We start from the raw sequence: 16827 nt of genomic DNA on the forward strand, positions 1-16827 counted from the left end.
TATAAAGATACAAAAGATGTAACTGTTCCCTCTCACTTAATTCTCATCCGTTACTGACATTAATTATATTAATTGTCCGTTACTGAAATTACTCGTAACGATTATGGTAATAATAGGTGATGTAATAAGGGATAATGTCGATTCTCTTTCCATATTCGTAACAGTTCATGAATCTTCCTCATTTATGATCTTCATGCATCTCGTGCCTCTCTTCTCTTCCGGTTGTCATGTACGGTATCTTCTTTTATAAATCTTGTGGGTATTTTAACCATGCCTCATTATTTTTCTTTGTTAACCTGCTACAAATATCACTTGTCATCGTATCGTTAGTCCACGTGTCATACCTATTTTTCCACCAATACAATAACCTTATAGATTGATCGACCAACGCATGGTGCATATGAGTAAGAAATTGTTTGGAGACGGTTCCTTATTTTGACAAATACAATTATATGATTTCCGTTTAAAAATAAAAGAAAGCATAAGATAGTAAGAAAAATATATATTGCAATAAAAATTAATTGTTCTTACACACGTACTAACATAAAAGAATCAACGGATGTAGAACAACTATTACTTTCAGAGAAGGAGAATGAATATCCTTGTCAATACTTTCCAAAACTTACCAAAGCCAAACTATAACTGAAGTGTAATACTAAAACAACGTGATCTTATCGCCACCACACTGAATTTTAGACAAGCACGCCACAGCATCTCCACGTCACATTGTCCTTTGGATCATATCCCTTTTTTATACTCTTTTCGTTTGGTTTTACGTCAGTATTTGATCGATACTAAGTTTAAAATATTATTTCAAATTTGTATACTCCTTTCCTTGAATTTAATTTAATTTAATTAAGCATAAACTTTAAGAAGAAAATGTACTATTTATAACTTTTGAAGTTTATGATTTTAAATATACATAAAATTTGTATGACTATAAATATTTAAAGTTACATTATTACACAATTATCATATTTTATGATTATAAGAATTTCTCGTTTAAAGTAAAATAAATATTTTAATATTTAATCACTTTCGAACATAAAATATAATACCTTTGTTCCAATTTATGTGAACATATTTACTTTTTGGTCTGTTCCAAAAATAATGATCCCTTTCTAAATTTGAAAATAATTTAGCTTAAACTTATAATTTTACCCTTAATGAGAAGCTTTTATAACCAGACAAATACTCTGGACCCTTTTTGATTTGTTTAGGACCACAAATTTCAAAAATATTTATTTTTCCTTAAACTTCGTGTCCAGTCAAACAGGTTCACATAAGTTGGAACGGAGGAAGTATTATTTTTTAAAGAGAGGATAATGTATTGCTTAGATGAAATAAAATATAAACATAATGTTTGAAGTTACCCATGGAATTTAAATTCTTAAAAAATGTAAAAAAAATTAAATAGTTACCAAACATTTTAGAAGTAGCAATCTCTAAAATGGGAAGAGCAGCTATAAATTTAGGAGTAGTAGCAATTTCTTCTTTAAGCTCTCTTTCAGTACTCCATTGGACCACACCACACCACTATTCCTCATAGCAATGTCGTTAATGGCTTTTATACTCCGGCGGAAAATACACACAAAACCACACGTTTTTCATCAAACATTACTCTACTCCACGGCACCATCAATAAAGAGTTCCAATAATCAACGAATTGAGAAAATATTGATAGCAAATAGAGGCGAAATTGCTTGTAGAATTATCAGAACCGCTAAAAGATTAGGGATTCGTACTGTCGCAGTTTATAGCGACGCCGATAGAGATAGCTTGCACGTGAAGTCCGCCGATGAGGCTTTTCGAATTGGTCCTCCCCCTGCTCGTTCCAGCTATTTGAATTCTTCTGCTATTATTGAAGCTGCTAATCGATCAGGCTCTCAGGTATATAGTTTAATTATATCTGTGCTTCTCTTCCTTGATTATGCATCTTATCAGTTGAGTATGTGGGTGCAGGATCACTGTCTTCGAATTGAATTATAGTATATAGTTAAAATGATTCTTAACTTGATGTGATTTTTTTTACACTATCAATGTAATTTAACATGTCTAGACTCTAGTTTACAGGTTACTAATAAGAGGTTGTTACATGTTACTTACTTTGTCCCAATATATGTGGCATACTTTTGTTTAGCCTGTCCCCAAAAGAATGTCATATTTCCTAGTTTCGAAACAATTTAACTCTGAATTTACAATTTTACACTTAATGTAGATGATTCATACACAAATGTCTATGGCTTATTATATACCACAAGTTTCAAAGGTCTTTCTTTCTTAAACTCTGAGCCCAGTCAAACATCGCTATATAAATTTGGACAGAGGGAGTATTTCGTGGGTGATTTGAGTGTATAGAAGTTAAACTCGTTAAAAATGTACATGCTAATTTCTAGGTGATCTGTTCTTTTGGTTGTTCCAGAACTTTATTCTTCAAGCAAGAGCTTGATACATTAGTATACAATTGTTTATATGGGATGTCAGTGTAATATATATGCTTGTCATTTCTTATAACTTTTTGGTTGTTCCAGAACTGTATTCTTCAAGCAAGAACTTGATACATTAGTATACTATTGTTTATATGGGATGTCAGTGTGTAATATATATGCTTGTCATTTCTTATAACTTTTGGGGACTGGTAACACGTAAACCTGGTTAAAATATCGGATATGAAAGCAATGCACATTTTTAAACTTTAATGGTGGAGATATACAGCGTTACAAGTCGTTATTGTACTTACCAATATACATCTCTAGAAATCACTGACTTACTGTTCTTTTTTAAGAGATATAAGGACAATTCCATGAATATTTTACCTAGCTATACAACTTATGAAAATATTTGACACGTACACCACATTGTACTTGCTCAGTAAGTGTTCCAGATCCAGCTATGTCTTGTGTTAAAGTTCAATGGGACTAGATGCTAGGCTTTGTCATGCTATGGCATTCTCAAACTATGTTGCTTGGACTCTCCAAAAATGTCCCTGGGTGTGTACCGGATCCTCCAAAAGTAGTGCATTTTTGGAGGATCCGACACGGGTGCAGCAGCATTTTTGGAGAGTCTGCGCAACATAGTCCTCAAATATGTTATTTCTTAACTAGAAAACATGGCCTTCCTTGGCAAGATTTCAAAAAATCTAGTTAATACAATAAACACACTCATTTCTATGATTTCTGTAGACCTTTTCTTTCCTTGTTCGACTCATGCTAATTCCATGTTCCCTGTGGTTCACATATTTAAACTTGTCGTACTTCTAAATTAAACTTTTGGTGGTTAATGTTTTCCAACACATAACCATTCAGAGAGGATCGCTTGTTTATATTTCTGTTTATTTTATAATTAGGCTATCCACCCAGGTTATGGTTTCTTATCTGAAAGTGCCGACTTTGCTCAACTTTGTGAGGATGAGGGTCTCTCGTTTATAGGACCTCCTGCCTCTGCAATCCGCGACATGGGTGATAAAAGGTAGAATTCACTGCATTCCACTTGTTTTCATGTTGTGCCTATGTTTTTATCAAGTTAATTCATGCTACAACAGTTTACTCATTCAAATTGCTAGTTCTAATGTTTGAGGGAGATTCAAAGGCATAACTTTGAATTAGGATTATGATTCATCTTAGGAAGTTGCTCATGCCCTTTTCAATTTCAGCAGGAGAAGGAATTGGGTAAAAAGTCTTGTGTAATGGGAAGAACAGAAGATCTATGTTTGTTTATCTCATTCTGTTGTTTATGAATATTCAACTTTTTCCCACCTTTGGGTATGGACAATCATGTTTCATCTTGCTTTCTGTTTTTGTACTGATATGTTTGATTTAAATTTTTGAAGGAGCTCACCAATGTAAACTGGCTGCATTAATTAATACTTGAATAGATGGGTAGTAACTGTTTGCACCAGACTCAAATTTGCATCTACGGCAAGCATTTTGGCTATTTAAAGCTTCTAACTGTAACATTTGGATTAACATGATTGCTGTTAGTGTTCGAGCGGGACCGCAATGTCCATTTATGCTTAGCAGCAAGCCTTAGTGATTGTCTATGCACAGACAATTGATTTTTAAAATTGATCCAGCCTTAAGCATGTTTATGGGGGAAGCACCACATTTGCAAAGGTCACGTGTGCACTATACTAACATGGAACATGACAATAATCCTGGCAAGACTTATGAGTAAAACTTTAGTCATATATCACCTGCATGTGAATAATAAGTTCAGCTTTTCCCATATTGATTACGCAATTGGCTTAGAGGGTGTCTATATGACAAGGTTAAATCACATTGCGTCGACCAACTAGCGTTTTGGCATGCAGCTCTATGAAATGATTTGTCACACGTGTCTTGTCTGTGAGTTCTTATTTGGCTGGGGTTTGACAGCATTACTTTAAATTGATAAGTTTATAGCCTTAATAGCACTGCCATCTGCTAGCCTTTCAATGAAGTTGTACTTTAGCAGTGTGCAGCTGCATTTGGCTGCTGACAATTCATGCTTATTTCCCTTCTTTCTCTGGATATTTCTTTCAGTGCTTCAAAGAGAATTATGGGTGCAGCTGGGGTTCCACTTGTGCCTGGATATCATGGTGATGAGCAAGATATTGACTTTATGAAGTTGGAAGCAGACAAGATTGGGTATCCTATTTTAATTAAGCCAACCCATGGAGGTGGAGGGAAGGTCTGCCTTCTGTTAACATGCTACTTATTTTGCTTAAGGAGTGCAAACTTAAGTTCAAGCTTCTGAGTTATGCGATCCAATCTTATTGTGTATGGCCATTACTATTAAAGAATTTAACATAAGAAGAAATCTTATAATGCCAACAAGATAGCTAAAGTATGTCTGAAAAAAGGATCTTGTTTATCTTATTCCATACTAGAAAGTTACTGTCTGCTAACCTGTTTAATTTCAGGGTATGAGGATCGTTCAGAGTCCGAATGAATTTGCGGATTCATTCTTGGGGGCCCAACGTGAGGCAGCTGCATCATTTGGTATAAGTACGATCCTACTGGAGAAATATATTACTAAACCAAGACACATAGAAGTCCAGGTAGCTCTTTGTTATGTTTGATCGACTGCTTGATGTTTTCAATTTTTTTTTCTTGTTAGTGAGATTAAAAGTGAACCCCAACTAGCTTTAGATTGAGGCATATTAGCAGTAGTTGTTGTATTTTCCTGTCTTGCCCTTTTACTTTATCATTATAATTCCAGTTTGCTTTCATTTATATGTTAGATATTTGGGGATAAACAAGGTAATATTATACATCTCTATGAGAGAGATTGCAGTGTGCAGCGAAGACACCAGAAGATAATAGAAGAAGCTCCAGCTGTAAGACTTTTGTTATTTTCTTAATTTCTCTTGAAGTGTCTTAAAAGGTTGACAAAACTTTGTTATCCACAGCCTAATGTGAGCTCTGACTTCCGCTCCCACCTGGGTCAAGCAGCTGTATCTGCAGCTAAGGTGAGATGAATTTGTCTATTTTCTCTGTGTAAATTAGGTGGTCTTATCAATGTTGTCAAGTTTATTGGCTGCTAATTTTTACATGCCTTTACTTTTTATTGACTGAAACGGAATTATCTGAAATCTAGAAAATTGTCTGCTTATGCATTAATACATGTGCACGAATCTCAGCAATTACTTAGAACATGACACTGCATCTTGTGGCAAACTTTGGAAATATTAAAGCTAGGAGTAGGAGGTGATATTACCGAGAGGGCTTCATATCAGTTGGTAACAGAAGGCTAGAGTATGTTTAGGCGGTAACAGACGAGGGCATTTTTGTGTGTATGTTTCTTTTTGATGGGCAGGTGAAGATAAAGTTTTTTGTGATTGAGGGCCATATGCAAATAATTCATTGTTTTACAAATTAAAGCAATGTATTTTAAGGCTAGCAGGGGAAAAAATGGTTGATGGCTTTATTGACTTGAAATACAGACTGTTAAAGCTCATATCACTACACTTCTGATGGGATTATGCTAACTCAGCATCGTGTTACATGACAGTTGCAGTCTTTGTCTAAAACATGGTTGAAGCTTGATATTATAGTAGTGAATTAAGAGCTCAATTTACTGCAAGGATTAACCTGCATACTTGATTAATAACTAGTTTCTTTTTTTTTCTTTGCTAAATAGTTTTGTAATCTTTATTTTGTTTTTTATTTTTTAATTGGAAAAGCATCCTACTATGTTGCCACCAGATGACCAATAAGACGAAAATTTCTCAAATTTTCCTCTCTATCATATATTTTCCCTCTCTGACTCTCTCTCTCTCTCTCTCTCTCTCTCTCTCTCTCTCTCTCTCTCTCTCTCTCTCTCTCTCTCTCTCTCTCTCTCTCTCTCTCTCTTATGTGTAACGTGATGAGTTCCTATACAGATTCTGTTACGGTAAAGTTAATTCTTGATCAACTAGTGTCGCTAGCCTTCTGTTTGGAAGAGATTTGCTGTAAAAAAGCCTCTCATATTATACTATGTTCCTGAGTGTTAACTGTACAAATCTTTTTTCTATATTGTTCTCAATTGTTTTCCGTATCTGACAGCCCCTCCATTATGTTTGAAGGCAGTTAATTACCACAGTGCAGGAACTGTTGAGTTTATAGTTGATACAGCATCTGGACAATTTTATTTTATGGAGATGAACACCCGTCTTCAGGTACTTTTGTTCTGTCTATTCCCTTCCTTTCTAGTTGCAGTAGAGCAGAGGATATAATCACTCTTCGTCAGGTTGAGCATCCTGTTACAGAGATGATTGTTGGTCAAGATCTTGTGGAGTGGCAAATACGTGTTGCAAATGGGGAGCCTCTTCCCTTGACTCAGTCTGAGGTGCCATTTTCAGGTTAGAGTTTACCCTGGTTAGCTTGCTTTATGGTTCTCTAAATTTATTTACAAAGTGGTAGTATCAGGTAGAGTCTTGACCTGGAAATACCAAGACTGCGTACGACTAGGTAGCATGACACTAATATATAAAGTTGCCTGTTTACTTCCCTGGAATGTGAAGATGTCTTAAGGAATTGTGGTTCTTGGATGGTAAATTGAAAATTGCTTGGACTCAGAGCAATTTTGTTCCATTACATACTATAGCATAAAAGTTTTGTTAACATTACCCTGAAGTTAAAGTTGGAGATTGTTTCATAATAGTGAGTGGTGTAGAAAATATTAAGAGATCTTTTTTCTTTCACTTGTATTTTTGGTCAAGAGAGATAATACCATGTCGTATTGATAGTTGGTCAAACTTGGTGGAAAGCGATGGATGACTCGAGCAAAGTCACATGCACATCTTGTACTTTTCTTTTTTGCACCAACTTGGTTTTTTTTATGAAATTTCTTGACTTGCAAAAAAGGATAAATACTTTAATCAGTAGAACAATCACCTGTGCAAGAGGTTTAATTGATACATCAGTGTTCTTTTACGAATAAAATAAAATAGCAATTTATCGTTATGTCATAATATCGATAGCTACTCAAAGGCTCATCTGAATTGAGAAACCGTTTACTGGAAATGATGCCTTGATTAATATAATATCATCTTTGTAACATAAGTAGATCCACTAATGGTTGGTGATGAGCTTAACTTTTGGTGGTGTTGACATTTCTCTAGTCTTTAACAACACAAGCCCAATCAAGTACTTAATGCCTTGATTCATATAATATCATCTTTGTAACATAAGTAGATCCACTAATGGTCGGTGATGAGCTTAACTTTTGGCGGTGTTGACATTTCTCTAGTCTTTAACAACACAATCCAAATCGAGTACTTAATTGACGGAAGGAAACTGTGTTTGATTATAGCAAAAAGTTGTTCTTCCTGTTTAATGTAGTCGATGATGGAAATGGTCTGGGAAATTTTCTGTTTCAAACTTGGACTAGCACAATATGAGCTTAATATAATAAGTTATTATTTATCATCTATGTTGCTCCGACTCTCCGAAAATATCGATGGGTGCGTGTCGGATCCTCTAAAAATAATGTATTTTTGGAGGATCCGACACGGGTGCGGCAGCTGTTTTGGAGAGTCTATGCAACATAGCTTATCAGTGGAATTTCTTCATGAAGAATTGTCTCCGGAGTAAAGTGCTATGGGAAATTCTTCTTATTACTGGAAACAAATATGGGAGTTTAAATTAAAGTTAACCCTAAAGCATACTGGAAAATTCTTAGATATTAACATTTGTCATTTCAATGCCAGGTCATGCTTTTGAAGCCCGAATTTATGCTGAAAATGTTCCAAAAGGATTTCTTCCAGCAACTGGTGTTCTTCATCGTTATTGTCCTGTTACAGTTACATCAGCAGGTGCAGATTCCATAGTATGAGCATATTATTTATGAAAAGTTTCATAAGGCTCTTTAAGTGGGTTGTCACTGAGGGAACAGTATAGAGCCCTCAACTTCTCAAGAGGGAAACTAGATATTTGAGCAGTTTTTATCTTCTTATCATATCAACTGCGCTTTGTTCCTTGATTTGTGTAGATTGTTTGTCTAACCCTACTAGCATCTTAAATGTGAGACAAGTTTCCATGTAGAGGGCATGATCCATAGTTGCAAAATTTACAAGCAGATGCTTAACTGCTTCCTTGGTGTTGAATAGGAGTAACAGCCACTTGCTACCATTCTCACATTTCTGAAGATTTTGTTGTCTATGAAATGTTATATATATTAAAAAAAAATGAATTGCTATATTGAAATCCCATCCGCTCAGAAAAATGTCTGCAATGGCTTTCCACGATATCAGTGCCTTTTATGTCTAATTGTTATATGGAATCATTTGTCTCAGAATTGACATTGGGTCTCTCTCCCAGCTGGATTTCCTTTTACACTGCCTAGCCAAAGGCTCTTTAACTTGAGGTAGTAGTCAATTACTGCAAGGCCTTTGAAATATCAAGCCAGCTTGTTCAATTTGCTGATGGATATCATAACATATTTACTAAAGCTAGTTGCTATAGTTTAATGAAGTTCTGAGACTAGCCCATTTAGGATTCTCTGCTGATCATCATCTATCAGCTTAATTGCCTTTCTGATTATGCAAATGCTAAGTATTGTTAAGCTGTATATTTTGCACTCGCATGACTTTAATACAAAAATGCAGTTAGAGTTGAGACTGGAGTTGTGGAAGGCGACACAGTAAGCATGCATTATGACCCCATGATTGCAAAGCTAGTAGTATGGGGACAAGACCGCCTTGCAGCACTTATAAAAATGAAAGATTGCTTGTCAAAGTTTCAAGTATGATTTTTTTCTTTTGTTCTGACCTGTTTTGCAGGTATTGACTCAGATAAATAGTTTATAATCAAGAATACTCTAGTAATTGAGATCTAGTCGTGGTCATTTTTTTAATGAAGGTTGCAGGTTTACCCACCAATATAGACTTTCTCATTAAGCTTGCCAGCCATAGGGCTTTTCAAAATGGTGAAGTAGAAACTCATTTTATTGAGCGGTACAAGGATGATCTGTTCATAGATGGTGCCAATTCGATATCGGCGCAAGAAGCTGAGAGTGCTTCCAAACATGCCGCATCCATTGTAGCTGCATGCATTTGCCAAAAGGAACTTGCAACATTGAAGGATAAGGCTTCTGGTGAATACTAAAATCTTGTTGTGTTTAGCCAAGTCGTGCTTGCTCCTGACTGCTGATGCAAACTTTATTGATCTGTTCTCGTAAGCAGGAGGCCTCCATTTGTGGTATGGTAATCCTCCATTCAGAGTCCATCATTTTGCTAAGCGAAAAGTGGATCTTGAATGGGAAAATCAATACAATAATAGCGGTTCAGATCTTTTGACAGTCTCCATCACCTATTTGCCAGATGGGAAATACCTAGTTGAGGTAATGGTAATTTCTCTGTTTGATATAATTGAATGATTGTTGTCGAATTTCTTTTTGCCTTTCAATTTTCCATGTGCCGCAAAATGATCTATATCTTTAGACAGGAGAAAGCAATTCCCCTGGTTTGGAGATCCAAGTGACACCACTAAGCAACAATGACTATAGAGTTGAAGTCAATGGTCTAAGCCTGAATGTCTGCTTGGCTGCTTATTCCAAGGTAACACCTTATATTTCAGGTCTTTATTTTCTAGCTGTCCTGGCATACATACTGATTGAAATGCCGCAGAACTATGTTTAGGCTGAGGCTGACCAACCTTTTTTCCTTTACCAAGAACAGAAATAATCATTCGGAATGCATGACAGATTCCTACTCCCTCAAAAAGGAGCTTATCATACAGCAACAACTATGTCTCAGTCTTAAAAGTTGGGATCGGCTATATGAATCCTCACTGATCACGTTTCTCCATTTAATTCCATCTCAGACCAACATTATACAGAACAAAAATAAAATTAAAAAGGTGCTTATCATAATATTTGAAAAATTTGCTCGAAAGTTCTTATAATAATTGGAGTTGTTGGAACGCCTAACATAGCTTCATCTCCCCCTTCCCCCCCCCCCCCCCCCCAAAAAAAAAAAAAAAAACCAATAGACATACATATGTACATAAATACACACACACGCACACTCTTATGTACATTGATGCATGTATATGTAGTGCTCCCTTCGTTTCAATTTATGTGAACCTATTTGACTGCTTACATAGCTTAAGAAAGAAATAGAACTTTTGGAACTTGTGGTTCTAAACAAGTAATAACATTCGCGTGGCTATAATTTTTTTAAACTTGTGGTCTTGAACATGCCATAGTATTTGTGTGACTATAAGAGCTTCTATTAAGAGCAAAATTGGAAGTTTAAGTTAAATTGTTTTCATATTTAGAAAGTGGTCATTCTTTTTGGAACTGACTAAAAAGGAAATATGTTCACATAAACTGAACGGAGGTAGAAGTACATACTTGCTAAAGAATTGAGATAAAGACGGAAAAGCTTGTGTTAATTTGATGAACAAATGCCGGTTAGCCAAGGTATGGATAGGTCAACAAGTAATCTCTTAATCCTACGTACTCTTTATCTCATAACTTGCAAGTCTGCAACAGATTTAAACTCTGAAGTTTCAAGGTTCAAGATTGCAACACATTTCACTGTTGAACTACTTTAATTTGTTAATTCATAGGCTTTCCAAGAATTAACTGGTAGTCCTAACTTAAATGGCATGCTTTCTATTTTAGGTCGTCTCAAAATGTTCAGATTTACTGTTGAGCCAAGGGTCTCCCGGAAACAGCCTCTCTACCCTTCCGGGGTAGGGGTAAGGTCTGCGTACACTCTACCCTCCCCAGACCCCACTAGTGGGATTTTACTGGGTATGTTGTTGTTCAAAATGTTCAGATTTCCACTAACATGTTTCCTCTCCTCCCCAAATTAAAGTTTGTTTTCAAGCTGTCCCCAAAATATGTTCACTTTCCTAGAAGAGAAGCTTTTCGGATACACTCTTCATTAATTTTACAGTACTTTCGTATGACAAGAAAGATATGATGGGATCTAGCTAAATAATAAGAAAAGGTTCAGATTTGAAAAGTTAACTCTCTCCATGATCTGTCCATATTCAAGTACAATCTGCCTTAGAAGCCATGTCATATGAAAGTAGAACACCTAAATAGGATGGCGGGTGAGTTTGAAATGTTTATAGGAATATTCCAGATAAATATGAGTGCACCTCAATTTTAATCAGGCATATTCCAACGTGTTATATTCCAAGTATATTGTGGTCCTTCCAAATACTTCTCGGAACTGCTTGTTCTCACTTCCCCTCAATTATAAAGAGACCATTTGAGGATTGTAATCATTCTCAAATTTATCGTTCAGTGCTATATCATATTAGTAATATTAGTAGGAATAGCAGTAATTTAACAACCAACAAAATGACTGTCATTATTTATTTCATATTGATGGAGCAGGAAAACATTCAAATATGTATTCACATAGTATTGGACAATTTTTGGATCCTCAATATCCATAACAGTGTAGATGTTTTAACCAGTGTGTTATTTAAAAGCCATCGTTTTAAGCGATGAGTGATGAAGCGATGTGAAGCGAGGGATTATCACTTCATTTACGAAGCCACATGCTTCATAGTAATGTGTGCTTTGAACGGTGACACATGATGTGATCCCAACGAGTAGCTGTTGGTTCTTTGATTCTCAATCCTGAGAAATTGGATTAATAGATGCTAAATTTACTGCAATTTGATCATTATAGTACTACATTTGTATTAGTTATTTTTTAATGTTGTATTAGTTATTTTAGTGTGCGCTTAACTTCTTACTTTTTGCTTCAAGCCCCATGGACCTGTTGCTTTTTTGCGGTTTTTCGCTTTTAAAAAGAGTGGGTTCAACACCACTTCCCATCTAGTCTAACCAATGAAGAAGGGAAAAAGAAGAGATAAGGATTAACCTTCTAGTGATCCCAGGTGTAGATTTTTTTTCCAGGGAGAGTTAATATGATGTTAGTTAGTCCACTAAATACATTTTGGACTAAAGATAAAAGGGTTTGCATATCTTTAGCACATTTTATCTTGGTTCATGAGAATTTGATGCCCCTTGATGGAGAGTGGAGTGGTTGCTATTTGAAAGAACTTGATCAATATTGAATTAGCCAAACTTCCATTTTTGCAGGATCAAATTGAGCATATTCACATCTGGCAGGGCAACTGCCAGCATCACTTCAAACAAAGGATGGGCCTTGAAATCTTTGATGATGATGAAACGATAGACAAGCCTGCTCGCATGGCAACATCTTATCCTTCTGGCACAGTGGTTGCACCCATGGCTGGTCTACTGGTTAAAGTTTTGGTGAAGGATGGGGAGAAGGTTCAGGAGGGGCAACCTTTGTTGGTATTAGAAGCAATGAAGATGGAGGTTTGTATATCACAACTGCAACTTAAGATTAAAATCTCCTGAGTGCTTTAATTGTTTTGGCTGGTTTTAATTTATCACTTTCGCTTCTCTTTACATTGTCTATGAGTAGCATGTCGTGAAGGCACCATCTAATGGTTATGTAAGAGGGCTCGAAGTTAAAGTGGGCCAATCGGTCCAAGATGGTGTTAAACTCTTGGCTATCAAGGTTAGTCTTCTCTTTTAAGATTCATGGCCTAGGTTTTGCATTTACATTTAATAAATATTGCATAAATCATCTTAAACATTGGGAACACGCATCAGGCTGTTATGGCATTTTTAACACTGGACATCAAGCAAAACTAGGATATATATGCAGAAAATGCTAGATATTTCTGCATTGAGCACCTGCATACTTTATCCTGATAACTGGTAACATAACAAAGCCACAGAAGAAGTGGCTTTGGCGAAGCAAAAGGGAACTAAAAGTATATATATATATATATGTAGGAATACACACACACACACTCTCTTGATGTGCTTATCAAAAATGTCCACGCACATGATTCAGCATGTTTAGGTGGATTGTCTACTTTACACAACAAAAGTGAGAACAGTGTTCTTAATCTATTTACGTACCTTTCTCTGCCCAATCAACAAATACTATAATTCATAATATTACTCCAGAAAAAGGTCAAAATATCACTTTGAAGATCTGCAAAATTTGAGTCAACCAGAGCTAGCTCCTTGTACCTAGTGTCTTTTCTGTTTTCAGGCTCACCTCATATTTTACCAGAGCTAGCTCCTTGTATCTAATTGTCTTTTCTGTTGTTAGTCTCACCTCGTTTTTTAACCTCTTTGTGTTTACCAACCTCATTATTGTCCTTAACACTGATGTCTTGCATCTCTGTTTGGTGGCCACTACTAATCCTTTTGGTCCCCTTTTGATTTTACAAAACAGATATCTTAAGACTAGTGCAGTCTTTACTCTCTTGTGAAGAAGTATGTTTGTTAGAATAGACATTCTTTCATGTTAGTTCAATATCATTACTATATCAGCATATAATGATGAAAAGATATGCTGAATTAGTTGTTCTAATCTTGGACAGGACTAAAATTTATCAAGAGGCGGTGACAACATCATCCTAGACAAACTGTATATATGACCTTCCTATGAGGACCGTACATAGGTATAAGAAGAAAAACATTGACGGTTTTAAGAAAGAGGAATAACAACATTGACATGTAAACATCTTGGAGTTTCGTGTACTGTACTTCAAATATGTTTACTTGTAAAATAGAATGCTTTCCAGCTCAAAAATTGTCTGGATTAGTGATAGATGATCAGTGGTTGCTCATTCATTGCTAGGATATAAGTTGTTCTTTCTGATTAGTTCCGAAGGTATTTGCTGAGTATTGCAAGAAAAAATGTGTGCTTTGCTTCATCTCTTTTCTCCTGCTCTTCTGTCATTTTACGTGATTATGATGCTTAGTTCATTTACTCTTTAGTTTTGAACTCATCAGTGGAACTATTCCATGGAAGAATACTGTGGTTTTGCTGTCTTGCTGTTTGGAGACTACACTTTTGACAAACAATGTAATCATAATAGTTATATCCCAATTCAAACGTATCTATGCAGCTTGTATTGTTATTCTCCTTGTAACTTTTGGATTTTCTCCTACGCACTACGGCTTTCTGTTTCATTTCTTTGATCTATGTGCATTTTGGTTGCAATTTGAACGTCAAACTTGACAAATCTAGGGAAACATTCAACATTGTGTGATTACGAGGGGGTGTAACTTATGCACCCAAGAGTGTGGCCTAGTGGTCAATAAAGTGGGTGAGAATCATAAGGTCTTAGGTTCAAAACCCAAGAGGCAAAAAACACTAGGTGATTTCTTCCCATCTATCCAAGCCTCGGTGAATAGAGACTGTTGCTGGTGGGAGGTGGCAGGTATCCTGTGGAATTAGTCGAGGTGCGCGCAGGCTGACCTGGACACCATGGTTATCAAAAATAATAAAAAATGAGGGTGTAACTTATAGCGAGTACAAGGGAGCTCATTTTTCAAGCGTATGACCATTATTATGTAAAACTCTACTATGAAAATTGATGAGGTGAAATTTGCTTAAATGTTTGCCAAATATCTAACGAAATACCCTTCCTACTTCATTCATGCCCATTTTAATCGAAGTAAGAAAGACACGGGGATTTGGTCTTTATTCTCCTCATAAATCGAGACGAACCCCGTGCCATCTTTTCTTGCTCTTCCATCCATGTTTTGGCAAGTTCAGTTATGCCCTTCGTGTGGATTACTTGACACCTACAAGAATTAAGATGCATGTCCTAATGAGGACTTTGATGATGGGGATGAAGAAGAAAACTTGTCAACACCTTATTTTTAGCACTATAGTATCTTTCTATAATTCTTGATTCTTCACTCATTTCCTCTGGAACGTAATATGATCTAGGTATGCTCATTTCTTGTCTGGTCTTGGATATGGACAGCATTGTGTCTGTCTCTGCATTAGGAATTTTACATGAAATTATGGGGATCCATTATTCAGTGTGATTTTATGAAAAGATTTGGGTGGAATTTTCAGATTATTATTTGATGCGGCTTTCAAATGGTTAAGCTCTTGAATCAACTATAGACATTCATTCAAAAGACATTAGCTAGGTGAATTAACTTCAGACATGTAAACTTAGTGAAGTGGACAGAGAACCCTACTAATTTGAATATGATAACATTAATTTGAATATGATAACAGAAGATAAAGCAGAAACTTCCATCTTCAATATTGCTTCAATATTGTTGTATTGGATTACACTGCAAGATTTGAACTACATTCCTTTTCCTAGCTATTGGCTTTTAGCTTTTGGAGATGGCATCCTGTCATACTCCGATATCATCTAGACCTGCCAAAAGGGGAAATTTCTACCTTTAGACATTGGATTTTTGCTTTGTCGTTTTCTTTGTTTTTCTTTATACAATGATTCTTATTGGTGAAAGGTTTTTATTGTTCTTCATCGAATAAAAAAAGGATTTTTCACTTATTGTACGATTATTTGAACTCTCAACCCTTATGTTAGAAGTGTAGGTTGCTTTATCAGACGTCCTCGTTACTCATCCATATGAGGTTTCTTAGTTTCACAGCCAAACTTTTTTCTCTTCCTTTATCCTCTTCCCATTTGACACTATAGTGGAGACCGGAGAAAGAATTTTGAACGTATTAATATAGGCTTGTAATTGTTTTCGCCTACATAATTATACATGTATTTAGTTGGAAAAATAAAATACGGCTGCGTAGCAAGAGATTGGCTTCAAAAAACTATGAGTTTTTTTACAGGCTTGATCCTTTTTTAACTATTATTTAAAAAAATAGCATCATTTATTGTTTATTTCATAAAGAGCATTTTTTTTCATTATTAGCATATTATAAAAATTAAGCTCAATATTTAATAAGTTAACTGACTCACTAATCACATGAAGTACTTTTTTTGTCCATCTCCATTCTCCCTTTCCAACATTCATCTTCTTCACTCCATTTTTGAAAATCTGATGCATAAGTGAATGTTACCTAAATTCAAGATGTATTGATTTATACGTCTTTTATACTTTGTATATCAAGTATCACTTTAATTCAAAATATATTTTTATGTATATAATTTTTGTATATTTATTTGTGAAGTGCCATCTTATTTTAAGATATATTTTTAATGTATATTTCAAATATATTTTATATGTCAAGTGCCATTTTAATTCAGGATGTATTTTTTATGTATATTTATATGACATCTTAATTAAATTTAAGATATATATTTTTATGTATATTTCACATGTTTAAGTGTCATCTTAATTGAAGATGTATTTTTTATGTATATATTTTTTGTATATTTAATATGTGTTAATTCAAGAAAGGAAGATCTTTATGTTAAGAAAGGAAGAAAGAAGGAAGAGAAAAACTTAAGAAAGATAATTAAAAAGAAAACGAATGGAACAAATTTAGAAAATATATTGGCTTCGGCAGAAAACAAAATTAAGAAGATGAAGAAAAAGAAGGAAAACTAATAGATA

General features: G+C 35.2%; 1 protein-coding gene across 1 annotated transcript; it reads left to right on the plus strand.

Moving 5' to 3' along the window:
• Positions 1-1487: 1487 nt before the first annotated feature.
• Positions 1488-14195, plus strand: LOC104085139 (methylcrotonoyl-CoA carboxylase subunit alpha, mitochondrial). The gene is made up of 16 exons (XM_009589104.4): positions 1488-1890; positions 3347-3468; positions 4521-4668; positions 4901-5038; positions 5222-5317; positions 5390-5449; positions 6545-6637; positions 6709-6820; positions 8171-8275; positions 9068-9204; positions 9321-9555; positions 9644-9801; positions 9902-10018; positions 12532-12774; positions 12884-12979; positions 13860-14195. Exons 1-16 carry the CDS (start codon positions 1552-1554, stop codon positions 13863-13865), a joined length of 2205 nt encoding a protein of 734 aa, XP_009587399.1. The 5' UTR covers positions 1488-1551; the 3' UTR covers positions 13866-14195.
• The last annotated feature ends 2632 nt before the right edge of the window (positions 14196-16827 follow it).

The sequence above is a fragment of the Nicotiana tomentosiformis genome, chromosome 1 (assembly GCF_000390325.3).
Source record: "Nicotiana tomentosiformis chromosome 1, ASM39032v3, whole genome shotgun sequence".
Taxonomy (NCBI): Eukaryota; Viridiplantae; Streptophyta; class Magnoliopsida; order Solanales; family Solanaceae; genus Nicotiana; species Nicotiana tomentosiformis.

Coding starts and splice junctions, on each gene's coding strand:
- LOC104085139 (XM_009589104.4), top strand. CDS start 1,552: ATGTCGTTAATGGCTTTTATACTCCGGCGGAAAATACACACAAAACCA. Junction 5,450..6,544: donor CAGCTGTATCTGCAGCTAAG/GTGAGATGAATT, acceptor TTATGTTTGAAG/GCAGTTAATTACCACAGTGC. Junction 9,205..9,320: donor ATTGCTTGTCAAAGTTTCAA/GTATGATTTTTT, acceptor TTTTTAATGAAG/GTTGCAGGTTTACCCACCAA.